The 27,505-nt window shown below is 32.7% G+C and overlaps 3 protein-coding genes and 1 pseudogene across 8 annotated transcripts; 2 read left to right on the forward strand and 2 right to left on the reverse strand.

Annotated features, from left to right (window-relative positions):
- Positions 1-1,546: 1,546 nt before the first annotated feature.
- Positions 1,547-6,908, forward strand: LOC107908722 (protein PSK SIMULATOR 1). Of its 4 annotated transcripts, XM_041100809.1 has the most exons (4): positions 1,594-1,653; positions 3,594-3,660; positions 4,585-4,672; positions 4,904-6,908. In XM_041100809.1, exon 4 carries the CDS (start codon positions 4,969-4,971, stop codon positions 6,583-6,585), a length of 1,617 nt encoding a protein of 538 aa, XP_040956743.1. In that variant the 5' UTR covers positions 1,594-1,653; positions 3,594-3,660; positions 4,585-4,672; positions 4,904-4,968; the 3' UTR covers positions 6,586-6,908. The 4 variants fall into 4 exon arrangements, with proteins under 4 accessions (XP_016691468.1, XP_040956743.1, XP_040956744.1 ...); XM_041100810.1 differs by lacking the exon at positions 4,585-4,672 and having other exon boundaries at positions 1,603-1,653; XM_016835980.2 differs by lacking the exon at positions 1,594-1,653 and having other exon boundaries at positions 2,942-3,660.
- A 39-nt stretch (positions 6,909-6,947) lies between these two features.
- LOC107908723 (iridoid oxidase-like) lies at positions 6,948-8,758 on the reverse strand (annotated as a pseudogene).
- A 7,975-nt stretch (positions 8,759-16,733) lies between these two features.
- LOC121220926 (pyruvate kinase 1, cytosolic) lies at positions 16,734-22,147 on the forward strand. Of its 2 annotated transcripts, none has more exons than XM_041100812.1 (16): positions 16,734-17,295; positions 17,412-17,508; positions 17,597-17,694; positions 17,933-18,088; positions 18,322-18,399; positions 18,565-18,696; positions 18,828-18,908; positions 18,990-19,061; positions 19,151-19,240; positions 19,471-19,615; positions 19,870-19,958; positions 20,602-20,697; positions 20,898-20,965; positions 21,095-21,194; positions 21,634-21,696; positions 21,794-22,147. In XM_041100812.1, exons 1-16 carry the CDS (start codon positions 17,227-17,229, stop codon positions 21,944-21,946), a joined length of 1,587 nt encoding a protein of 528 aa, XP_040956746.1. In that variant the 5' UTR covers positions 16,734-17,226; the 3' UTR covers positions 21,947-22,147. The 2 variants fall into 2 exon arrangements, with proteins under 2 accessions (XP_040956746.1, XP_040956747.1); XM_041100813.1 differs by having other exon boundaries at positions 16,746-17,295; positions 21,637-21,696.
- Positions 22,148-24,147: 2,000 nt separating this feature from the next.
- LOC121202877 (G-patch domain-containing protein 1) lies at positions 24,148-26,256 on the reverse strand. Of its 2 annotated transcripts, none has more exons than XM_041100814.1 (2): positions 25,898-26,256; positions 24,148-25,812 (listed from the first exon to the last, which is right to left on the reverse strand). In XM_041100814.1, exon 2 carries the CDS (start codon positions 25,713-25,715, stop codon positions 24,267-24,269), a length of 1,449 nt encoding a protein of 482 aa, XP_040956748.1. In that variant the 5' UTR covers positions 25,716-25,812; positions 25,898-26,256; the 3' UTR covers positions 24,148-24,266. The 2 variants fall into 2 exon arrangements, with proteins under 2 accessions (XP_040956748.1, XP_040956749.1); XM_041100815.1 differs by having other exon boundaries at positions 24,148-25,770; positions 25,898-26,232.
- Between the last annotated feature and the right edge of the window lie 1,249 nt (positions 26,257-27,505).

Raw genomic sequence — 27,505 nt, forward strand, 5'->3', positions numbered from 1 at the left:
CAAATTAAAGTTATTGTATCAAATTATATATTAAATCAGAATTCATGTGTAATTTTGAGATTTATCCATTCAAAAATTTATTCAAATATAAATTAAAAGTAAAAAAAAGGGTAAAAGAAAAAAAAAATTGTGGCCAACAGGTTAAAAGACTTGTTTAGATACAGAAGAGAAGGGAAAAACGCAAGGAGTTCTTCTATCGTTTTAGCCATAACATATCAGTGGGAAGCTGGGACTCTCCCTTTCATTTGGGTCAAGCGGTAATCTCTAACCTGGTCTTAGCCCAACTCTACGAAACTTTTATCAAATTAAAATTGATGTAAAATATTACAAATTAATTTTGTGATATATTTTAAATATGAATAAATATTTAAATTTGGATTATATCATAAAACTAACCATGGTGAAACTGAAATCTGCCAGAAATAAAATTCAAATTTAGTAAAAGAGTTATATGATGGAACAGCTAGGGTCACATTTGCTTAATGTTTATATACTTTATTAAAAATCGCATACGTTGGAGTTGATCAAAACAGATTTTTTGATCCATTTCCAATGCTTCTGAAAAAGCATATACTCTTAAAAATGTTCACTCGAGATTAACGTAAAACAAGGCATAAAACCAAACCAAAATGAAAGGATCCTTCAAAACAACAGCTTTGAACGTGAACATTTAGTTTGAGTGCGTGCATCTTCCTTGATATCCACCAGCATAAACCCAAAACTCTCCGCACTTTGGTTTCCATTTTTAACTTCGGTTTGACCGATTTCGAGTTTTTCCCTCTTTTTGTCTCTTCCTTTATCTTTTTCACGTTTATAAGCATGCCCTCTTCTTCTTCTTTTTCTTCTGTAACAGCCCAATTTTCAGTAGTATCAGAACAGTGATTTGAGATCACTAAATTCGATGAAAAAGTTAAAAAATTTTATTAATTAATAATTATAAGTTAAGCGTGATTTTATAAATATTTCTAAAATTAGTGAATTTTATAATTTAAAAGAAATTATTAGGTAAATTGGGTCGAAAACGAGGTATCGAGACATTGATATTATAAACTGAGCTGTAAATATTTTTATAAATATTTACGGAGTGTCATTAGGGTAGTATTAAAGTTTCGTTAAGAAATTTTAACGTTTCGATGGTTAATTGATTAAAAAGGACAAAGTTTTAAAAAAATGTATTCTAGAGACTCTGTTTCGGTAAAGCGGATTCATAGATATTTATTATAAATATTTATGAAATTATTTGTGTAGTTAATTAGGTTTTAATTAAGTGAATTTGTCTAAATTGTGGTTAATTATGAAAAAGGATTAAATTGAAATAGAGATAAAATTTAATTATAGATTAAAGAAAAGTTAAAAGGACCAAATAGGTAATTATGCCTTTTCCTAAAGTTGAGGCGGTTTAACCTTAAAAATCTAAGATATTTTTTAATTTAAAATATATATTATATATATACACGTAATTAATGATTATGTTTTTATATTATATTATTATTATTAATATATTATATTATATTATATATATATAACAAAAGAGAATAGAAATGAGAAAGATAGAAACAGAATAGGCAAACGAAACAGAGAAGGAAAGAAGGAAAGGAAGAGAAGAAAGAAAGAAAAGGGGAAATTGAAGATTTGAGGTTCCAAGCTCAATTGGTAAGTCAAATTAAGTCTTTTTCTTATACATTTTAAGTTTTTAGAGTTCTAGAACAAAATATTTCATGGTTTATGTTGAAATTTTGGAAGTTATTATACTTCTAGACATTGATTATATTGAATAAATGAAAGAATTAGGGGTTAAATTGATTGAATTTCAAGTTAGAAGTTAGTAAAGGATTTAATTGTAAAATAAAGTGTAAGTTTTGAATAGTAGGGACTAAATTGAAAGAATCCCGAAATTATGGATTTATGGTGAAATTGAAGAGCTAAATTGAGTTTATAGTAACAATTTAAAGAGAATATGGATTTAGATTGGGAAAATAAAATTAGTATTGATAAGGGATTAAATTAGAGTTTAGGTAAAGTTTAGGTATAAATGGAAATATTTTGATGAAATTGTGTATTAATAATTTTTAATTGTTTAATTACGTAGCTAATGTCGTGCAAGAGTCATTGTCCGAGAAAGGAAAGGAGAAGGTGGACAAGGAGTGATTCGAGAAAATTTCGATTAGTATTACCATAATTCGAGTTTAATTATTAATTGTTATATTTTAATTAAAATGCATGCAGATAAGTAAAATTAGGTAAGCAATAGAAATGATAATAGTGATTTGGATTGAATGAAATTGAATTGAATGAAGAAAATACGTGAGTATTTGAAATGCATATTGATTGAAAAATAATTAGTGATTTGAGTTTGATTGGAAAATGAATTAAAATATAAATTGAATAAAAGTGAATTAAATTATGATTATGTGTGAATATGTGAATTGTGAATTGATATGTGAATTAGAAATCGAGATATGAGATTTGAATATATGTGAATATGTGAATTGTGTATTGATTGAAAAGTGGTTTGAATTGAATCGAAGTATGATTGTATGCGAATATTTGAAATATGTATTGGTATTGAATTGTATATTGATTTGAAAGTGGGAAGTGAATCTGAGTTGAATTGTGATTGAATCGAAAGTGAATTTGAAATAAAAAAATGATTTGAATACCCTATTAACTAGTCGGTCTGAGTCGGATATAGTTGGCATGCCATAGGATTGGAAGTGTTCAGGGATACTTCGACCTTGAGTCGATGAAACACTGGGTGTCATACTATTACTTCGGATAGATTCGATGAGGTACTGGGTACCAACTTACTTTGGCTTGGCCGATGAGACACTGGGTGTCACTTTATTGCTTCGAACTATCCGATGAGGCACTGGGTGCCATTCTGGTGTATTTGGTTGGATCCGTGTATTCGCCAAAGTCCAAGTCAAGTTAATAGGGGTAAATGAATAATTCTGACAATATAAATTTTATTGAATGATCTTGAATATGAATCGAAATGAGATATTAAATTGAGATATGGAAATGAAATGTATGAACCAAGGGTTCAAGAAATAGTTAACGATATGGTTCATGAAATGATTTTGGTAGTATGAGATGATGTAAAAATATAAGTAAAGATAAGCAATTTGAAATAACTATTGCTGAGAAATGAGAAGTGAAAATAAAATGATTCGAAATAGTGGAATTATATGTGAATTTAATTGAATACAAGTTATTGAAATTTATTTATGGGTATAATATATTAAATGTTTATTAAATGATTAAAAGTATAAATTGAATATAAATAGAAATGATAATGAATGAGTTGATAAATTGATTGAATTTGTATGAATTGAAATGAGTTATTAGAATGAGATGTTGAAAAATCCAATAGAATTGAGATAGTGAAATAAGGTATGAATACAATTAAATACAAGATTGAAATATTGCTTATTGTTATTAATTATCAAGTTGTTTTAAAGTACGAGACAATTAACGAATAATTATAGACATAAATTAAATGTATATAATTTATCGATTAATGTTATTAATTTGAATTATGGTAATACCACTGAGTATTCCCATGCTCAGTGTACGGTTGTTTCCGTGCGCAGGTTAGTAGAAAACCAGTGTTCGGTCCAGCATCCAGAGTAATCCCGACCTCAGAGAAATTTTAATGATGTACCTTTCTTTTGATAACGTGGCATGTACCTAAGTAATATATATACTTAAGTGATGTATAGGAATTAGTCATTTTGAATGTTTGTATATATGATATTGCTAAAGGAAGATGTGTATGTGATTAAAATGGTTAAGTATGAATGTGTTTGGTACTATGTATGTTTAGGTGATAAATCATGCATGGAAATCATGAAAGAGTAAAAATTTGCAAAAAAACAGATTTCAAGCAGCTATAGTGACATGACTTTGAAAAATCACCTAGGATAGTATATAATGAGTTAGAAGGTGAATGATATGTAGATTGAAAGCTTATTGAGTCTATTTTTATAGAAAAATAACGGTTTAACAAAAGGAATTTTATATTTTGAGATATGTGAATTTCAATGAGACAGGGTCAGATCTGTTTTTGGTGTCCCCTGTTCTGAGTTTAGACAATCATTAAAAATTGTACAAAAATACTTTTGAACTGTATTTTACATGCTTAGATTCCTTAATTAGTCTATTTTCTGTAGAAACAAGTGAGAACATCATATGAAAATCCTATAGTGAGAAAATTTATTTTTAGTGGCAAGAGGTCAGGACAGTCAAGTAGTGAAACAGGGGAAAATTTAACTAATAAACTGTACTAATTGGCTAAACCAAAAATTCTAAAAATTTTATAGTAGGAAGATACATGAGTCTAGTTTCAGGAAAAATTTACCAAATTAAATTTTGAGTCTCGTAGCTCGAGTTATAATTAATTTAGTAACTGTTGCACGATTGGACAGATTGCTGTAATTAGTGAAATTAATTTTCAAAACAAGTTTTTATACTTGGAATTAGTGTGATAAGCTAAGTAATGCCTCGTGCTCGACTCCGGAAACGGTCTCGGGTAAGGGGTGTTACATCTTCCTTCTGCTCCTTATTGGTCCCTGCTTTTCCCAGTTGGAAACCTAATCAAGTCCTCCTTCAGTTCACTGTTGATGCTTCGTGGGGATCTATTTTTTTGTCTATTATTATGCTTTTTACCCCTGTAAGTTTATTTCTTATCATCTGACTGCAATTTTTTTTTTTAAATTGTTGTTCTTTTTGCTCTTATAAATTCTGGGTTTCTGTTATTAATGAGTTTTGAGTTTCTACTTCCTATAAAAGGTCTAACTTGGCAAATTGTATTTCATGTTATACATACATATATATATGAGTTGTTTCAACTGTAGTTGAAATAGTTGTGTAATCTGTGCCATTGTTTTATTGTCCCACACAGGGAGGACTACGACTTTTTTGGAATTGGGAATCTTTGATTAGTACTTAAACCTGAAGTTTTATTGGATGAGGGGGGGCGAGATGGTGGCTGAGTCGTGGTTTGGTGGTTCACGGTTGAATTCAAGGAACAGTAGTAATTTGGATATAACTGGCAAGATGCTTGGAATCTTGGTATTCGAAGTTTCTAGTTTGATGTCTAAAGTGGTGAATTTATGGCATTGTTTGGATGATAGGGAGATCTTCAAGTTGAGGAAAGAAATGGCTAACTCACTTGGTATTCGAAGGCTTGTCTCCAACGATGAAAATTACCTTATGGATCTTGCTTTGAACGAGGTAATAGAGAATTTTGGCAATCTGGCAACATCTGTGGCCAGGCTTGGGAAGAAATGCAATAACCCCGTATATCACCGTTTCGAATATTTCATAAGCGATCCGATTTTGAACAGTTTTGAGTGGCTCGGGTGGGAATATCGCTTGAAGAAGATGGAGAGGAAAGTACAGGAGATGGAGAGATTCGTTTTGGTTACGATGCGGTTGACTCGAGAGTTGGAAGTGTTGGCAGAACATGAGCGGACTCTTAGAAGGATTCAGAGAAACTTGGAGGGGGATGGGATGAAAGCAGTCGAGTGGCAAAAGAAGGTAATATTGCAGCGTCAGGAAGTGAAAAATCTACGTGACATGTCTCCGTGGGTTCGGACATATGATTATGTTGTCCGGATTTTGTTGAGATCACTTTGGACAATACTTGAGAAGATAAAATATGTGTTTAGAACCCACCAAATGGTATCTGTTAGTAGTGCCTCTGTTTCCCGCTGCAATTCGTTTTCCACTCTAATGTCTTCCGTACATCCTTTTGATAATAATCTATGCAGTTTCAACTCTGAACCTCTTGGCCAGTCATTTTCAAAGTCAGTGCAGATCAGTGGCCAGCACCTACACTCTCATCATCAATCAACTGCCTTACACGGCAAGCACCCACATCTGAAAACTAAACAGTCCGGTCATGTTGGAATTGGTCCTTTCAAAAGATGCGTGTTAGTTGGAAGTAATTCTCGGATTTTAAACAGCCGCAAGCCGATTGGCACTGGATCTTTCAGGTTCATTGGTGCTTACAATGTAAACATGGACAAGCTAAGCTATTCAAAGATGGGGTCGTTGTCTTGCACTGATAAAATTTATTCTAAATTACGCGTCTTCAATACCAAGCGCTTGTTGGATGCTCCTACATTGACACTTGGTGATGCTGCATTATCTCTCCACTATGCGAACATCATTATCTTGATAGAGAAACTAGTTTCAGCACCTCACATGATCTGCCTCGATGCAAGAGATGAGCTCTACAATATGTTACCTGCATGTATAAGAAATGCTCTGCGCCTTAAACTGAAGTCCAATGCAAAGACTTTGGCTTCATCAATCCGTAGTGCTTCTTCTGCAGCAGAACTGAGAATGGCATTAGTGCGGATACTGGAATGGTTGGCTCCTCTTGCTCACAACATGATTAGGTGGCAGTCAGACCGCAATTTCGAGGAACAGTGTAAGGTTTCCCAATCTGATGTACTTTTGGTACAGACGCTACACTTTGCAAATCGTGCAAAAACAGAAGCAGCTATTATTGAGCTTCTTCTGGGCCTTAATTATGTCTGTAGGATTGGGAGAACACGGAATAGACTAGCTTTATGAGACTCTACCGGTACTGGCCGTACACGATTTTTGCTCAAATGGGATGACATAAGAAAACAATCAACTTTCTGAAACAATACTGAATTCTTCCATTAGGCTTCTTTCAAATGTCCCGAACACAGAAGAAATCATTTCCAATTTTGAGGTACTCCATTGATTATTAGATCAAACTCATTGTATCCCGTTTGCAACAAGCCAATGTCAACGTACTTTTTCATTTGCAAGTTAAGGATACCTTTTATTTGTTTATATAGTTTATGAATTTGGGTTGCTAGCCGTTTGTAACAAACATTATTCATAGAAATATTAACATCACTTGCGCATTACATGAACAATACGATGCATTCATCCATTAATGCTCATGATCATCTTGCATCCATGACTCGTTTCTTCGGTATTGCTTCCAAAGGTATGAGCTTTCTAGTTGTTATCCCCACCCTTTCATTCATGTCAATCGTTTCGGGACTTATGTTGTTCCCGAGCTCCCAGTCAAAGGAATGTAGCAAGGTGGCCAGACCAAGATGAACCACCTTGTGAGCTAATGAGATGCCTAGACAAATTCGTCTCCCTGATCCAAAAGGTAACAACTCGAAATGCTGCCCTTTGTAGTCTATTTTCGACCCTAAAAATCGTTCGGGTTTGAAAGCCAGGGGATCCTCCCATGTTTCTGGGTCTCTTCCAATTGCCCATACGTTGACAAAAATCTGTGTCTCTTTGGGTATGAAATACCCCATGTAGTCGGTATCTTGCATGGAATTTCTAGGAAGGAGTAAAGGAACCACAGGGTGTAACCTTAGCGTTTCTTTTATCACTGCTTGTAAGTATGGCAGATTATCGATATCACTCTCTTCAACCTTCCTTTGTGGTCCGGTAACTCGATTTATCTCTTCTTTCACCTTTTTCATCGATTCAGGTTTACGGAGCAACTCTGCCATCACCCATTCGATGGTGCTGCTTGTTGTTTCTGAGCCGGCAAAAAACATTTCCTACACAACAATAATGCACATTACACAAATATATATATTTATATGCAAGAATCATGATGGAACTACGGTAGGTCTAGGCCACGTTACTACAATTATTCATTTTATTTGGAGCACCTTCGTCCAAAGTCCCCAAATAAATGAAAAACTTAGAAAAATTAAATATACTTATGTCAGTTTTACCAGTATGATTATGATAACAATCTGATTCGATATTGAGTCAGGCCCTTGTTTTCCTTCACCTGTATGCTCCAGTAATGCATCTAACAAGTCCTTGGTTTCCTGTTCCTCAGCGAGCTTCAGCTCATCGACCCTCTCTTTCACAAAGTTGCTCACAATTTCCAGGGCTCGCACCATGTTCCTCTTAATTCCCTGGGGATCCAACCATTTTGACACAGGTAGGAAATCGGCCAAGTTTGGCTTCCCGACCCAAACCATCACATCATTCATGGCGTCAAAGAATTCTTTCCCATCCTTGGATCCCAAATTTAAAAGATCCCTTGACAAAACCAGGTTGCCTACAAGGTTAAACGACATGAGGAAAAGTAAGCGAGCCAAATTTACCTTACCTTCTTCCCCCCGTTCTTGCGCCGCTGCCGCGTCTTCCTCGATGTATCGGATCATGTCATCGATTCACTTTCTTCGGAGACGAGCTACCTCGTTGGTTTGTTGGTTCATCGGGAGCTCCGTTGAGCAAATGCGGCGACGCATGCGCCAATGCTTGCCGTATCTGCCAAATGCAATCGTTTCCTGATAGTAATTATGAGCAGTAAGCACAGTGGGACATTTACGATCGCAGAAATCATGGTCATGTTTCTTGAAAAATTCGGAGGCTGCCATTGCAGATTGTATCACCACAGTGTTGACTGACCCAAGCTTCAACCCAAGCACTGGTCCATACTTAGGCTTGAGCTTGTGTAGGGTCTGGTGAGGCGCAACTCCAAGGTCGAAAAATTTGCCTAATATTGGCCACCCTGGAGGTCCTGGTGGTTGAAGATTTTTAAGTTTCCGAAACTGTTTTCCCCGTGAGAGCTGAATAAAAGCTGAAAACGAGAAAAGAATCAAACATAGAAGCAAAATACTGGTGATTTCCATTTCCTGGGTGGAAAAGTCTGTTTCTTGCTACACCTTTTATCAATTTAAATTATACATGGCAACTGAGATGAGATCAACTTACTTTATAAATAAACGTGGGTGGACTTGAACTATGTGAAAACTAAGAGATTCGGCATGTTATGGGTAGTCGCACCTAACGTTTATCTCCAAGGATTTTTTTATAAAAATAATCTTAAATATTAATTAATTACGAAAATAAGTTGGAAAAAATTATATACGAAATTTCTACAGTTACTATAAAAACTAAGAGATTCGGCATGTTTGAGTTTGCTACGGTTACTGTCATCCCTTTTTCAAATATTATATATGAAAATTTTTTTAGTGCCTGTGTCAAATAATATTTGTATGTTTTTTGTTTGAAATACCTGTAAAGAATATGAGTGTTCACAGTGGAGAAAAAAAAAGTCATTTTTATGGTTGTTACCAATGTGTAAGGCGGAGCCTGTTTATTATTATTTTTTTAAAATGGAAACTTTAGGATGTTCTGGGCTACTATGAAGGCGGAAGAAGGCAGTGGCCGGTGCCAAAATCTAAAAAAAAATCGATTTTCATAAGCTTTTAGGTCGAAGATTAAGCGGATAAAAGGGCTCAAGAGTTTTCTTTGGTCTTTCTATGGTTGCTCATCACACTTTGGTTGAAGGACTACCAAAGTCCCAAACTTTCGATTTAATCCACCATGACCGGTTTTTTTTCTAAATTAAAATGATCAATCTCATTAGTAGTAGAAGGATGACATGTCTTTTACTCTTATATGTTGATCGTTAATTTCTTCTTCTTTTTTTTTTTTAAAAAATTACGTTTCTTTTTTTATTAATTGCTTGGTTTCAACATTTTTCTGGGTTTTTCTTTGTCTGCACTCTTCTAGGGAAAGAGAATGTTTGAGGAGAAAGTTATAAATTAATTAATTTAATTTATTAAAGGGTATATTCATCATTCAAGTTTTTTTTTTTAATTTTTTTTGCTATTTTCATTACATCCAATAAAACCACTGTTATGCATATTCAATTCTATTACAGTTCTATTTCATTACTACAAAATAACTATACCATTACAGTTTTAATCCGTTCAAGGGAATTAAACGTGCCATTGATTTGTAGCTACATGTTAACTGTGCATTGCATAAAAAAATTGTATTTTCTCTTTTAGTGTACATCTGAAAATACAAATATTTTTTTAAAAAATTTGATTGGTGCCGCCGATTATTAAATTTTTTTCTTCACTATAAATACTTGTATTTTTTACGAGTATTTTAAAAAATGCATTCGAGTAATTTTAAAAAAAATTAATTGATTATTGATAATGATTAGGGGGAAATGGGAGGTGGTGCCGCTGGTTGATCAGGCGGCACCGACTTCCACTACAGCATACGAGTCATTTTTGTAATTAATTAATATTTTAATGCTATTTTTATAATAATAAAAAAACCTATCCTAAACCAAGTTTGTCAAAATTAAGAGATTTCAGGAATCTTACATGTTCTAAGTTGTCCTACAATAAAAATATTCATGTCATTGGGAATGGTTGTAATATTCACTTTAACTTATTAGTTATTTACTAAAATTTGTTAGCATTTATGTTATAATAATTAAGTTATATATAGCATTAAATAATGATGTAATTCACATTATAGATGATGTAGAAAGTTATTAAGGATGATGATGGTTCACACTGTAAGTATTGCGAAGAGTCACAAAGGATTACTATTTATCTTGATTGAGATAAGTGTGGGCTATATAGTTAATCTTGTGTCCACTTATATTGCAAGATGAGGTATTTATATGTGGAGGAGGGTATTGAGCAAGTCTCTCATTGCATGATCGTTTTCTTGTTAGAGTTTAATTTAGTCTTGGATTAGGATGTGGTCTGAATGTATCTTGATGTGACATTTTTTGGGGTTAACGAGCTTGAAAAATTTAAATATGAGTTATATTAGATATGATGAGACCATTGTTCTTGATTGTATCACAATGTTGCTCTCTTTGTGGAACATGCTATTTATACATGGGTGGGTAGGGGTATAACAATTGCCTCTCTAAAGAGAAGTTTGTAAAATGAATTAATATATAAGTGTAACAATCTAATTTTTAATGGCATCGGAAAAACAATTGGTTTTAAAATTGAATTGTTAAAATGATATGGTTAAGTTCGGAAGTAAAAACTTATGTGTCATTTCTTATAGTGATGAGTTAAATTATTTAGTAAATTAAAATGAATCGAGTGATAATTATAGAATAAAGACTAAATTGTAAAAGTGTAATCTCCATTAACAATAATACTTATATCAATCGAGTTAAAACTCAACCGGCTAGCATCATTATTATTTATATTGTAATTTATTTTCTAATAATATTCATATGGTGGATTTATAGTTGTCACATTATTTTATATTAATGGTAGGAAAGTAGGGACATTGAAAATAAATGGGAATGTGTTATTATTAATAATAATTTAATTTTAGCATAATTATTATTTATAGATTTGTTTTATAGTAATATAGGTAAGGTGGATTTATAATTGTCACATTATTTTATATTAATGGTAGGAAAGTAGGGACATTGAAAATAAATCGCAATGTGTTACTATTAATAATAATTTAATTTCAAATTACATTATTGCAATATGAGGAGACTTAATTTAGCATCATTATTATTTATATTGTGATTTGTTTTATAGTAATATACATATGGTGGATTTATAATTGTCACATTATTTTATATTAATGGTAAGTAGGGACATTGAAAATAAATCGTAATGTGTTATTTTTTATAATAAATTAATTTCAAATTACATTATTGCAATATGAGGAAATTAATTTAGCATCATTATTATTTATATTGTGATTTGTTTTATCGTAATGTACATATGGTGGATTTATAATTGCGAAATTATTTTTGAATCTCGTATGTTAGCTTGATGGTTAGTTTGTTCATCATTTCAGGTGTGATCTAGATTTGAATGACGTTAGTTATGTAACTGTTAGGGTTTTGTCCTCTTTTTGTAATTCAAGAAAAAAAGAAAAGAAAAGTAGGGACATTGAAAATAAATGGATGTGTTATTATTAATTTCATGGTGGTTTGAATTTGGTTACAATTTCCGATTTCTAGGATCCACATTTCAGCTAACCCATCAACGACAATGTCCTTTAAAATTATATTGCGTATCATGTATTTATTCCTCTTATCTTTTTTGGTTTCCAACAAAATTGTTTTACTGAATTTATCTTTTCACCGTGTAATACAAGTTTTAGGTTGAAATTTTTTTGGATAATCTCTTAGTTTCAAATTTAAATTTTTTGAAGAAAAAAGTTAGGAGCAGATTTACAATTGGATCAAAAGCAAGAAAAAAAATTATATAACAAATATATTTTGTAACACCCCAAAATTATAGGGTTAGAATTTATAAAAATTATTATGAATTGAGCCTTAGTATTAGTGATTAAGAGCTTAGTAAAAGTCAAGCCTTGCTTCTTGTTTTTTCTCTTTATTTTCAGCTAAACTAGAATTGAGTCGAGCTTGAATTTTAAAATTGATATTCAATCAAGCTCAATTCAAATATTGAACCTCAAATTTCGAGTAGAGCCTGAACTTGAGACCTATATAATCTGAAATGTAACATTGATATCCACCAAGTTTCATCACATCATTTGGAACTTTCTTGATAAAAAAACTCAAGCTCCGGTGATTCTTTTATTCCCTTCTTCTGATACCATCTATAAGTAAATACAAAATGTTGCAAATGATATCTAATGAACTTGGATTAGTATTATTACTCACTGTTAAGAATATTATAGAAAATGGAAGTATTTGCAGAATGCTTCCAAACAAAATGTTATTAATGGCATCGTGTTTCACCCTTCTGTTCATGGAAATCTCATAATAAACAGTGATACAAATTGTAAGCAATTTAGTGGTACATGCCACTAATAAGTTTTCAGCTTGTAACATCTTCCTACTTGTAAATTTTAATTCTAATCTAAGAGTAATATCAGTGAACTACAAACTCTTCCCATAGTATCACTAATGTCATTGTTACACCGCAGCAACCATCTTCCATAGCTCATGTTTCAATAAGTTGAATCTATTTCTAACACATTTAAATTCAATAAGAGAATAAAGATTGTGAAGTGAAGCAACTAGCTACGAGATGTTGCGGACCTGGCATCCATTAGAGCAACAGCAAATCTTTAAATCTATCCAAAGTTTGGGGTCACAATATAAAATTGGCCCTTTTAATATGGGTATTCCTGAGAGACCATTTGAGAACAATGAAGCCCCAAAGTTTTACGAATAATTACACATTTCTTTGGGAATTCGGAATTGGCTATTTTGGCTTTACAACAGTCACTACCTCCATTACTCACCTGAAATAAGAATCATGTGATTTTTAAGTTTTTGGTTATATTTAATAATTAAATTTTATTAAATTATTCCATATAATATTTTTTTAACTTTTTAGTTTTGAAAAATATGATTAAGGGTGCGTTTGGATGGGTGGTGCGTTTATCTGCGGTTAGTGTAAAAATAATAGTGGTAGTGAAATTAAATACTATTGCGTGAGATAAAAAATAAACTAAATGTACTACAGTGCATTCAATCGCTCATCCAAACCCATTTTGAGAAATCAAAATATAATAATTGACAATTAAATTTTTTAAAAAAATGATAATTGATATTAAAACAAAATATCTATATTTATTTAGAATCAATTTAATAGTAGTTTAATACACGAGTGAAATATATTTATTAATTAAAATATATTAAATTTTTAAAAAAATATGATCAGGTATCTTATAATGGAATTTATTTTATTTTATTGAATTTAGAATTTGAAATAATTTATTTTATTTTATGTGTATGTGGACAAATAATAGAATATCATTTTTTTATAAATTATTATTTTATTTAATTAAACTTTGAAATGTTTATTCTATTTTACATGGATATGAACAAATAAGAGAGTTAGTTGTATACATAGACCTGGTGGTAAAAATCATTTTAGGTTGAGATCCTTTAGAAAAACCGCAATCAGCTTTTATTGTATTAATTATTATTTATTATGTGGAACAAAAATATGTGTGATATTATTAATTTATTGATAAAATTCTGTTAATTGAGTCTTAATAAGATTAATATGAGTATTGTTATTAATATAGGAGGACGTAAGTTCGAGCGCACTAAAGCACATTATCTTTCTATTTATGAGTTGAGGAAGGATTATAGGTAGTCTAAATATTGTGTCTAACAACTCTTTTGAATTTTATGAATAATGTATTAAACAATATTTTATTTATATATAAAATTTAAAAAAGATTACCATAAACAAAGTGTAAAAATATTAATGGGAATGCAATAATAATGCTAATAAAACTTATGGAGAAACCGATTTTTGAAATTAATCTGCTAAAAAAATTAAAATCAATAAATAATTGAAAATATTTTATTCAAAAATTCACATACTACAACTATGAATTTGATAAATGGCAATGGTTAGATTGTGATGACTTTCCAATATTTACTTCCAACTTTCTTCGCCTCTGACGATCACATCAATGTTACCTTCCGACTTTTCCTTCCCTATTAAATACATGCTAAGAAAAGAGAAGAAAAGAAGAAGCTAAATGCTAAGAAACCTATAAATTATGATGAAAATGATTTTTAGCAATCACCTATTTATAACCGTGGCGTGAATAAGGACGTAGTAGTTAAATGTTTTAAATGAGGGTTTTAAAGTCTCTGATTATTTAATTATTAAATATAATAATGATCCAAATTACTACATTTAATTTTCCTATTTCAATTTTTTATTTTATTAAATAAATAATTTATAATCAAATTGATAATATATAAAATTTTGAAATGTAAATTTTACTTATATCCGAATATAAAATTATCACAAGTCCAGTGGACTTGTGTACCTTATATATGATTATTATGTTCCCATTTAAAAATTTTTTATATAACAAAATTTAACTATTTATATAAAAATTATTTTTATATTTAATGTAATCTAATATATCATATTTATATATTATCTACAAAGTATTATGACTAATTTATAGACTATTAAAAAGAGGGAAAAATTAAATAGTGAAAAGTTTAATTTACAACTAGATTATGACACATTTGTGATGTGGGTGAAAATATAATATGTAACAAATATATTTATACATAATTGATATAAATAATAAATTAAAACTTTGGTTGAATAGTGAAGTACAGATGTTAAAAATTATAGAAGCTTGAGTTTAAATTTTATTATATGTGCATATTTTACTATTTTTCTTTGTAAAATATATAAAAATAAGAATATTTTTTGTTATTACTCAACTGAATTGATGGCCCATTGACTCATCACACTGACTCAATCAACTGTTTAATATATGATATGGATATATTATTTTTTTATAGTTTGTATAAATAATTTAATAATTATTAGAAATTTTAGTACCACATTCGAATTATCAAAATAATTGGTACATGTTAACTATGTTATTAATATTTATTTTGAATAATGTTGTTGTGCATTAGCTACATAATTATCTTTTACATTGATACAGTAAAAATTATAATTATAATATTGAAATTGTTAAATAGATTAGTATATTTTAATTATATTCAATCATTCAAATAACAAATATTATTTTATATTAATTATAATAATTAAAATATATTATTTAAAAAATAATTATAAAATTCAACGAGTAAAATCGCGTTGATTTATACTAATAAATATCACATTAATCCATATCTTACTCATTTATTTTTACAATAAAAAGAAAAGGTAAAGTAGATAAATAATTGCAAGCTTCAAATAGTAGATTAGGACTAGATTTGGCAAATAAAAAAAAAAAAAAAAGGAGTAGAGGGCGGCGGCTAAAGTGAATCATACTTGGAAGACCATCTTAAACCCATACCATTAAAAATAATTTGTTTACTCTATTATCGGCATAAAAGTATAAGTTTATAAATTTAGAGAAATTTTTAAATCATGATTTTTTTATTTTATTAATTTGATATCAAAATAAAATTTTATTTTTCAATATTAAATAATTTTATTAGATATAAAAATTATATCCATGTTAAACTATAATTTCATTTCACTGTGAACTAATATTCAACTTAGGTATTTTTATTTTAAAAGAATTACAAAAAAGATAAAATATGAAGTTTTTATTCTTACAGTATATTAATGATTATAAAAATAAAATATTGAACATGGGTTTTATTTCGTATATATTTTTAATATTTCTGGTCTGAAAAATCATCACACGTGAAATTACCAATGAAATTTTCTTTGTGATGGTCTTTTGACATATGAGTTTCTCTACCGTAGTTTGAAGTATATTTTGGTTTTATACATTTTAAAATGAGCACAATGTTTTATTACATTAAAATGATCATTTTTGTACTATGAGCTAGACATCTGAATTTAGTTTAAAATATAATATGGTACTTTTAAGTGAGGTGTAATATTTATTTATTTTTTTAAACTCAAGATCGAAGCACCTAATCAAACTACCATTTCTAAGTACAGATAACATTTAACTCTAACTTGTGTCTTTAAAGTGCCCGTATTTTAAAAAATTTAAGAATTTATTCTTTATACTTCTATTTAGTTTTATTTTGTCAAATCCTTTTATTAAATTTAAATTAATTATATAATTATCAAATAAATATTTTATAGCTTATTTTATAAATAAATAAATAAAAGTACATAAACTTACTTTTTAACATACAAAAACATTATAGCTTATTTTATAAGAAGGTAAGTAGTAGGTTGGCAGGGGCATTCCTAGCCTCTAAACAAATATTTGATTTTGATTGGACAATAACTTTTGGATCTAAACAGTCTGATGAGTCCATCCTTCTAGATTCATATTTTACTCAAGAAACGTTTCCCACCCACTCAACACCTCCCCCCAACGGCCAGCGCCCGTTCTATAAAGCAATTATAATTTATTCTTAAAAGACGTGTAAAAGGACAAGCCCACTGGATTTGACCCTTGTTGTTTCGGTTTCCTTGTGCGGAGCTAACTTTCCACCTTCGACGCCATGCCGCCATTCTATAAAAAGCACGTGCTTCCATTCTTTTTACTATATAACACATCCAATCACTTTTCTCACTCCATCCATCCAATCCTGCCCTTTCGTTTCATACACTCGCTACGGCCTCGAATGGCCATGCCACTTCATTTTAACCCCTCCGCCAAGAAACCGTACGATCCATGCTTTACCAATACCAACCCTAATGTCAAACTCGTGAGTCGTTGAAAACCCAATCGGTCCATCTTCTTTACCAACGTTGTTATTTCTAAACAGTGCGCTGCCTGCTGGAACCAGGTTTCCTGCCTTCAATAAAAAATAAAAAGAAAAAGGAAGTTATTCTTTGGTTTCAAGGTTTTTAGTTTTTACTTACCAGGGCAAAAGCATATATATAAATATATAAACCCTTCGTTCTCTTAACGCTAAAGCTCAGAGGATTCTCAACAAGGGAACCTAATTGATTCCCTTTTTTTTTTTGGTTTAAACTGTGAAGAAGAAAAATGCAGTCGAGTCATCTGCTTCTGGAAGAGCCAATCAGGATGGCTTCAATCCTGGAGCCATCAAAGGCTGTAAGTTTCGCTTTCGATTTTTTTCAAGTCAATCTGTTTAGGAGTTTTTTTCAGGGAGCCTATGAACAGATCCATGTATGTTTGGATTCTGAATGGTTTCTTTGTCTTCTTTCCAGAGTTTTTTCCCGGCAATGACGAAGATAGTGGGAACTTTAGGTCCAAGGTCTCGATCCGTTGAGGTTCTTTCTGGTTGCCTTACGGCTGGAATGTCTGGTACTCTATCCGCTGCCACAGACTTAAATTTTTTTAAGTTATTAATTATTACTGTGTTGTTGGAAGTAATTTTTTTTTTTTTTTGTAGTGGCTAGGTTCGATTTCTCGTGGCATGACCCGGAGTATCATCAGGAAACATTAGAGAATTTAAAGGCAGCCGTTAAACTCACTAAAAAGCTTTGTGCGGTATGTTATTTGTATTTTGATCGAATTTTGTTAGTTATGTATCTTTTTGTTTGCTTCCTGTTTGTTTGTTTGTTTCCTAGAAAAAATGTCTGTTTCGATGTAATCTTTGTGTTCAGCAGAAAACAAAATACTTTTTTTTTAGTGTGGCTAAAAGTGGGTAGTTGGTTACCGCTGTACAGATGGGGACTACGAAATTTCAGAAAATAAAGCGATTTATATTTGGGTTATTGCCTTTCAGGTTATGTTGGATACTGTGGGCCCTGAGTTGCAGGTTGTTAATAAAAGTGAGAAAGCGATTTCACTTGAGGCAGATGCTACCGTTATTTTGACACCAGATGAAGGACAGGAGGCATCTTCTAACTTATTGCCTATCAATTTTGATGGCTTGTCAAAGGTTTAATGCTAGCCCTCTCTACCTCTCTTTGCAGTTTGTGTATCCCATTTGGTTGGCTGTGAGAAGTATCTATGAGCCTTCTTTTGTTGCTATTTGATCCTCATGTTAAACTTCAAGGACAGCTTTTCATTAATTAGGGGTTGGGAGGCATGTCAATTCAATGTCAAATTTGTGGTTGTCACCCTTTTTACGAGCAATCTTTCTGACAAACCACTCAATCTGGTTTTTTGCAGGCAGTGAAGAAGGGAGACACTATTTTTATTGGTCAGTACCTATTTACTGGGAGTGAAACCACATCTGTATGGCTGGAGGTAAGGAATGAGGAACTAGAAATACGAGTATATTTTTTTCTTTTGTGTTTCATTTGCTGTTACTGTACTACCTATTATTTGGTTGGTTTATTAGGGAATTTGATCTTCACAATTACAATTTCCTATACATCTTCAATTGCCTAAACTGGGAATGAAACTGTGCAGGTTAGTGAGGTACAAGAAAATGATGTGGTTTGTGTGATAAAGAACACTGCAACATTAACTGGTGCATTGTTCACTTTGCATGCTTCTCAAATTCGTATTGAGTTGCCTACCCTCTCTGATAAAGACAAGGAGGTAAGATTGCCATTGATATTATGTCCATTTAAAGAGTAATGGTGAAAGAAACTTCTCTAATAGTAAGGTTGTAGCTTGTTGCTTTGATAATTCCCAAAGTTCCTTTCATGACCTAGTGATGCTTACTTCAGGTTATAAGCTCTTGGGGAGTTAAAAACAAAATTGACTTCCTCTCTCTATCATACACGCGACATGCAGAAGATGTTCGTCATGTAAGTGTTATATTTGCATATCCTTGTGGTTCTTTATGCAGTTTATGCAGTTCTTTGATTGCTCTTATATGTTCTTTGTAGGCTCGTGAGTTCCTTTCGAAGCAGGGTGACCTCTACCAGACACAAATTTTTGCCAAGATTGAGAACATAGAGGTGCAGTAAAATGTTGTGTTTACTGAGAATGATGACTATATAGTTACAGAAGCTATGAATATGCATGTGACATTATTTTGAATTTCTAGGGTTTAAACCATTTTGATGAGATCCTACAAGAAGCAGATGGTATCATCCTTTCTCGTGGAAATTTGGGCATTGATCTCCCACCTGAGAAGGTCAGTTTCTAAACTTAAACCAGCAGTGATTTTTGACTCAAAGTTTTTGTTATAAAGTATGCAAGTCATCTATATAAATACCAGAGATCAAATCTGCATAGGGGAGATGATGTGGAAGCTTGATTCTTGGTGCTTGTTTTAATTGTGTAATTTAGTTTGATACGTGGATTTGTGTGTTCATGGCAATTTGTTAGAGCTTTGCTGCTAATTAACTTCCTTTTTCTTTGCAGGTGTTCTTATTTCAGAAGGCTGCCCTCTACAAGTGTAACGTGGCTGGAAAGCCTGCAGTGGTCACTCGTGTTGTGGACAGTATGACTGACAACTTGAGGCCAACTCGTGCTGAGGCAACTGATGTTGCCAATGCTGTTCTTGATGGTATATTACTGTGCTTGTTGTGGACATTTACTGCTTAGAATTTCTTTTTGTTTATGTCTTTCAAATTATTTATAATTGCATATTATACGTGATGGTATTTTATGTATGAATGTTCTCATTTTGTTTGTTCCATTTGGGACTGAAACTGTTTCTATCGAAGACTTAAGTCTGTTCCTATTATTTAATGTTTACACCCAGCAACATACAAGACTTGCAACCTCAGTTTTTTAAGTGCCCCATTTTCTTTGCTGCAGGAAGTGATGCTATTCTTCTTGGTGCGGAGACCCTGCGTGGATTGTACCCTGTTGAAACCATTTCTACTGTTGGCAAAATTTGTGCAGAGGTAAATTCTGTCTCATAAATGTGCATAGTTGAATCTTTTGACATATGCAGCTCCAAATTGGATACCTATGGCCTTGATGCCCTTTGAGTGACTATGTATAGTCCTAAAATATTCCAGACATAGTATGTTTTAGACACGAGTTGCTATGAGATTCTGTTTTTTAACTTACTGTTACCATGTTGGGGCTTGGTAACCATCTATCTGTGGTAACACACACTGCCTTTGTGGTAAAACACGTGAGCTGCTAATGAGACTCCGCTTTTTACTCACTGATATCATGTTGGGGCTTGGTAACCATCTTTCTGTTGTAAAATACACTGCATTTGTTCAGGTTTTCCTGGGGAGCTGTATCCCTGTGGATGAATAAAGTACCTGCTTCGTTGGATGAGATCCACACCTGTTCTTAACTTGAACTTTTTATCTTAGTAACCAAAATCCTGCCCTTTGGATGCAATTTTTATGCAATAACCCATAATTCATGCATAAACTTTTATTGAAATCAAGTATCCATTAACTTGCTGAGCATGCCAATGAGATGGATCACTTATTGTTCTTGAAATGTTAAAAGTGAAATATGTATTACTGTTCCATTCTGTAAGCATTTTCAATCTGAGTTCTCTCATTTTCATTATAAATTTCACAGGCAGAGAAGGTTTTCAACCAAGACCTATATTTCAAGAAAACAGTCAAATATGTTGGAGAACCAATGACCCATTTGGAATCCATTGCTTCCTCTGCGGTATTTATTCATCCTAATGATTCTATTGTGAATAATGTTTTTATCATTGTAAGGTAGTGGTGGTATTTATTCATCCTAATGATTCTATTGTGAATAATGTTTTTATCATTGTAATGTAGTGGCCTTTACCAACTTTAATTATTGGTAAATCAAGTATGCATCTGCAAGTGTTTTTTTGACCTCTTGAATTTCTTGTTTAGGTAAGAGCAGCAATAAAGGTAAAGGCATCAGTTATTATATGCTTCACATCATCAGGGAGAGCTGCAAGGTATTTTATTGTTTCCACTTGCTTCTTTTATCATTCAAATTTCAATAGTTTTTTTACTGGGGCCTGCGCAACATTGTCCTTGATTTATTTATAGGGTTTCTAAATGTATTCCTTGTATATATATACCAGATTGATTGCAAAGTACAGGCCAACCATGCCAGTTCTCTCAGTTGTTATCCCTCGGCTTAAGACAAATCAATTGAAGTGGAGCTTCAGTGGGGCCTTTGAGGTATGTCATTTATCATGAATCCTGGATGTTCAAGCAACTGCTTAAAAGTTCATTTTGTTGTCTTCACATTGTTGTGCAGTGTTAGTGAAGTGCTAACTGATTCCTTGTTCTAGTTCAAATTGTTTTATAACTTGCTTTTCTGTAAAAATTGAATTGGGAAATGAATTTGTTGATGATTACTTTACACAAATACGGAAAAAGCTTTCTCTCCTAAAAGAAATTTAATTCACCATGAAACCATTGGTAACAGCTGGCAGTCATCTGAAAGAAGAATTTGTGTATAATCCTGTCGCTGAAGTCTTGGAAGTCGGAATGTTCATAGTTGTTAACTTTAATTTCTATAGATAGTTAAATTTGTGGAAGTTCACCATGTGTTTAGGGAACGTTTATTTCATGGCTTGTATAAATAAGCATCTGCTGATGTTTTTGGGAATCCTAGCAGGCAAGGCAATCCCTGATTGTGAGATGTCTTTTCCCTATGCTTGCTGATCCTCGACATCCTGTGAGTACCACATTTATATGTTCATTCTATTACAACCCTGAAAGAAACTCGTAGATGTAGAGAATTAGATTGACTCAGAACTTGTGTCGTATTGCAGGCGGAGTCAACAAGTGCAACAAATGAGTCAGTGTTGAAGGTAGCTCTCGACTATGGGAAGGCTTCAGGAGTTGTAAAGCCACATGATCGAGTTGTGGTATGCCAAAAGGTCGGAGATGCATCTGTGGTGAAGATTATCGAGCTTGAAGATTAAATGAAATCAGATATTATCGTCTCTTTTTCTCCTTGGATATTTTTGCAGTGGGTGAATTGGGGGGGGGGGGAGTGTTTTTGGTGGCAACTGCGAGCTATTTAGCTGCAGGTTTTTGTGAACTGTGGATTTGAGATTGTATAACACCCACGTCTACAATCTGATAATTAATCTAAACATACCCCAAATTAATGTTTGTTTGCATGAACATGATCCCCTTCAGTTCCAAATTGATGAATGGATTGGATTTGTTTTCTTTTCGAAGCAAAAAACATTTGCTCGTGAATTATATTTACTTGTTCGTTTTGCTTTTTATGCAAAAACCATTGAGAACAAATACATAAAAAAACAATAATTTTAATTATAGAATTTTATTAATCAATTTATTGGAAAAATTACAAGCATGATAATGAAACAAGTGCACTAAAAGCACAAAATCGAACAAACTCACTAACCCTTCTAATAATAGAGACAAGGAGGAATCATCACCGATCAAATGGCTTAGCCATCTACACGAAAGAGCCACGTAAATGCATATAATCCTTTTAACCATTAGGTCCCCATTTTCATTGATTAGTGAAGCTTGAAACAAAACAAAGGATTGGAAACATTAAGCATAACAAAAAAGATGTGATGTTAAGCAACCGTATTAGCTACAACATCTTCAGCAACTCATCAAACCATGGATGAGGTGCTTCAGGCACCTCCTCAACATAAGCTTCAATATGATCCTTCAAGAGTAATCAAGTACACTCAATAGCATGTTACACGACTTCGAGTCCTTTTTGCTCTGTCTAAGCCTTAAACTACCACCCTAAACTTAAGGAGGCTAGTCTTCACACACCCCTTGTTAATGGATCCTAGTTTCCATTAGGTGAGCAACAATTGAACATAATTGGAGGAGAAATTGGCCCCCTACCATTTTTCCTTCGATATCTCCCAGTATTGCTCTAAAGATGCTTTCTTTGCTCCTATGACCCAGTCTCTCACCTCGGTAGCAAGAATTTTTGGCATTCTTTTGAATTGGAACTTGGCCTCTATCATTTCACTTTCATGGCATTTAAACTTAAAGTTGGTCATCCACATTTAATCATTAAGCGCAAGACTCCATTCCATTTTATTTCTTCCATTCAATTAAAATTGACCTCCTCCAATTTTAGAAGCAGATTTCCAATTCTAAACGTATTCTCTCAGGACAAAAGGGCAAGGGGCGGATTAGATACTTGAACCTATAATCCTAACTTTGCAAAGTCAAATATTTCAAGCACAACTCTTTTCGTCTAATCTTTAAGGCAAAAATGCTTGTCCATGATAGACCAAGGGCATTAGACTTCAATGCACTTATTGTCATCACTTTATTAAAAGTCCAACTCAAAAATCTCAATAGTTGCTTTCAAGGGCCAAGCTTTAAATATAATCATTTTCATAGACTGAGCTTAATCTCTACAGTAGATAAGGGAGGTTTTTAAAAGATAAAAGAAATTAGAGCCAAGATAAGAGTTCATTTAGAAGTAAAAAAATATGAAACTTTATTTGAGATTTCTTGCATTTATTTTTTGATTAATTTAGTTCACATACTATTAATCTCATATCAATTAAGTGTTTTGTCAAAAGAATTGATAATATCACGTCAGAGCTAAATTGTTTATACAATATGCATATGCTTTTTTTCATATCCAGACTTACATTTAATGTCCATATTGACAGCTAGATCGTATGAAGACTTGATTGATATGATATAAAACTTTGTTGACTCAATTAAAATGTTTGAAATTTGGGACCAATTTAAAAGTCTAGGCCATAATTTGGGACTTTGGTGTTATTAACCCTTTATTAATTTTGCTGCTTTCTAGATTCTAAAGTTGAAATCTAAACCGACTTTCCTTAATTCATTTTAGATTTTAAACCGACCCTTTTTATTCCATTATAAGCAGGAGGAGTTAGGTTGGAATCTTAATGTTTCAACTCACTTCATTTTATCCCTTTTCTAGATTTTGGACCGACCTTTTTACATTGTATTATTATTATTATTTTCCAGGAGGAGTCGTTATGGTAATATACCAAATATATTTAGAAATTTAAGAAAGTTTGACACCCTTGTTAGCAAGAAGTTTAAAATTGTTATGGTAAAATTTGTTCATGTGAGCCAAAACACCTGTTTGCAATACAAGATTGAAAACAATAATTCAAACACAGAATTCATATGTTTGAAAACATAGATGTTTGTTCATAAACAAAAATTTTGACAATACAAAAGCAGAGAACAAACTTTCATGTAATTTAAGTATCTATATCTAAAATCTAAAACTAAAATCTCTATTTTTCATCCACTTATGTTAGACGGATCTCTCCTCTTGCTACAAGAATGCTGCTGAGACAGATGTTGCTGCTGAACATCAACCAATTCCAATTCCTTTTGCTTAACAAGCAGCACCATTCTCTCATTTTCGAGCCGTCTTCGTTCGTTCTCCAGCTTTGCTCTCTCCATCTCCCTTTCTTTCTTGCCACTGAATTTAACCCACTTGAGCCTTTGCTTCTCCAGCTGGAATGCTTGGTATTGGTAGCTCACTTGCTGCTCTTCCAATTGCACTAGCCTCATCTTCATCCAATGCTTCTTCTCCCAAGCACTCTTTGACCCATCTTGTATCACGTTCACTACTTCACAGCTCAATTGTTGCATCAAGGGCGACGGTGACATTGAAAATGCTCCCTTTCTGGGCCTCTTATGTGAAGGCTTTTCATTGTTATCTTCATCATCTTCCTTCCCATGTCCATTTTGGCCCCTTGAGTGACCATCCACTGCCTCATCATCGTCGTCTTCGTCATCATCCTCGTCCTCATCGTCCTCATCTTCATCGTCATCCTCTTCTTCACTCCCCACTTTAGCTAGTTTCGATGCCTCTGTCTCAATTCTACCGGCAATTTGAGCATTTTCAGAGGAATGGAGGCATTGAGCTTGCTGGTGCTGAGTCTGGGATATCTCCGTAGCCACCACTGATGATTGATGAGCCCCAGCAGTTGCAACATGGCCGCAACTATTATGATAAGCACACATCTCCCTGAAAAACAGGTGCTTAGAATTCAACAATTTCTTCACTTCTTCCTTCATTTTGGGAGACAAATCCATGGAATCAAGCAAGCTTTGATTCTCCACCACTTTACAAGCTGTCCCTCTACCCAGTATATCATTAACCCTCTTATACCTCTTATTCAAATCATTGAACTTATCTTCACATTGCTGGGGTGAAACATAAAACCCTTTCTCCATCATAGCCCTCGAAACCGACTTCCACTTCCCTTTCTTTTGCAACAACCCACCAGCCTTTTTCTTGGCAGTAGGGTCTGATCCATTCCCTTCTGATCCACCTTCATCGCCAATATAATAAACCGCCATTATAAGCAACCTAACCATGCTATCCGTCCATTTCATCCTTTGCCATGGAGAACCCTTTCTCTTAGCATCAGCAGAGGCATCATCAGGATTGAAACCATGTTCATCTTCATCACTAAGGGGGGAGGTTTGTTTGGCTTTGGAACCAAAAGGGTAGCCGCCTTGTTTGACAGATTGCTGGTGCAGTGAGTGGTCAGTTTCTTGATGAGGGAAACCAACCATTTGTGGGTTTTGTTGCAAATGATGCAAGTTTGGGGCAGTTTGGGGGTTTCTAGGGGGTTGTTGGTGTTGATGATGTTGGGGGTGTAATGGCATTTCAAGACCTAGCATACCTGAACCAATCCCAGAAAACACCCCACCACTCACACCACTAGTATCCATTCAGAATGGCAAATTTAAAAGCTTGTACAGCAATTATTGGATATCTCAAACACCCCTGTGGAGGGTAATTGTCATTGGCCACAACAACTTTATTTTCCTGAGTTATAAAAAGAAACAAAAGATACAAATTCCAAACAAGCAAGCGATTCATACAAGTGTTGGAACAGGAAAAAGACACATACCCAGTAAAACAACTGACTACAACAGAGTTGTAACAATCACCAGGCACCTAAAGCTGAAAGCTTTCTTCTTCAACACCCACAGAAGTTAAAAAGGAAAAAGAAGAAGAAGAAGAAGAAGGAAAAAGGAAAAGGCTGCGAAAGCTATTGTTTAAGAAATTGAATAATGTAACAGAAGAAAAAGAAAGGTGAAGAGAAATAGAAGGCAAAGGAATAGATAGAAGAGATATAGAAGAAAGAGAGAGGATACAGAGAGCGGAGCAGCTGGTTTTAGATTGGGAAAGTTTTACATTTCGTGGTGCTGAGCTTCAAAAACTGGCCCATGGTTTCGGTTTTGGTTTCCGCTACTAACCGGCTTTTTAGATTCATTATTAAAAAAAAGAAAAAGTTAATCTTGAAACCCACAGGATTTCAAAACTAGGCGAGGAAAATGACTTCTATACTCTACACTCACAACAATATTTACGATATTATCAAGTTTCAATACATTATCACAAGGGTGTTATTATTATCTAATTTTTTTGGTTTAGTAGGTATTAAGCCTTCTTTGTTACCCCATTTTACATTAATGTCTTATGTAATTTTTTTAAAAATTAATTAATAAAACATCCTTTCATTTCATATAATTTTTATACTATATGTCAATGCCAATCATGCTCATAATTTATTCTACTAATGAATACTTCTTTTTTGAATTTCACCTAACAGGATCAAAAAAGTTATTTCTATCAATCAAAACCAATTATTTTAGAATTCGACCGGATTAGTAGGTCAAACCAATTGGACCAAATATCAGCTATGGTACTGGTCTTAAGATAAGGCTTGAACAATTGACCTACAAACCAATACAATTTGGTTAAATCGAGCTAAAAAATAGGTTTAACTGGTTTTTTTTTACGAATTTTTAATAATTTATTTGATTGAATCAAACCAATCGGTCAAACTAAAAACTGATGGCCTGACTGGTTTGACCATCAATCCTGTAAAACTTTGATCAAACCCATGAAGCCTGCAGTGGGTTTGGATAGACGGTGCGTTTACCTGCGGTTAGTGTAAAAATGACGTGGCAGTGAGATTAGATACTATAGCGATATTATAACATGAGATAAAAAGTAAGTCAAACGTACCGCACCGTATATCCAAACCCACGCTTAATAGTTTAACTAATAAAGACACCAACTTAAAAAAAATAGGTTGATAAAAAAACATTTGAGCATAAAATGGAAATTTGACATAATTTAAATATCACATAATTATAATTCAACAAAAAATTTGAAGATAATTTATAAAATAGGTTATAATTATAAAAATATTTTACACACAATTATAATTATAAAATATATAGAGAAATCGAATCTATCATAGCGAAAGCGAATGCTATATTACAATGGGTTGGGCAAGTCTAAACCCTGATGCCCTTTAGCGTTAGATATTTAGACCTAAAAATTAGGGTAAACTAGACAGTTAGGACTTAGGCTGCTTTTATTTTATTTTTTTTATTTTCGTCACCTAAAAGGTTGTTTCTAGTTTTATTACTTAATTTTCAGAGAGTGCTCAAGTGTTAAACTTTTAATGATTTTTCAATTTTCAATTTTCAATTTTTTGGTTTCG

Source organism: Gossypium hirsutum, chromosome D09 (genome assembly GCF_007990345.1).
Source record: "Gossypium hirsutum isolate 1008001.06 chromosome D09, Gossypium_hirsutum_v2.1, whole genome shotgun sequence".
Classification (NCBI taxonomy): Eukaryota; Viridiplantae; Streptophyta; class Magnoliopsida; order Malvales; family Malvaceae; genus Gossypium; species Gossypium hirsutum.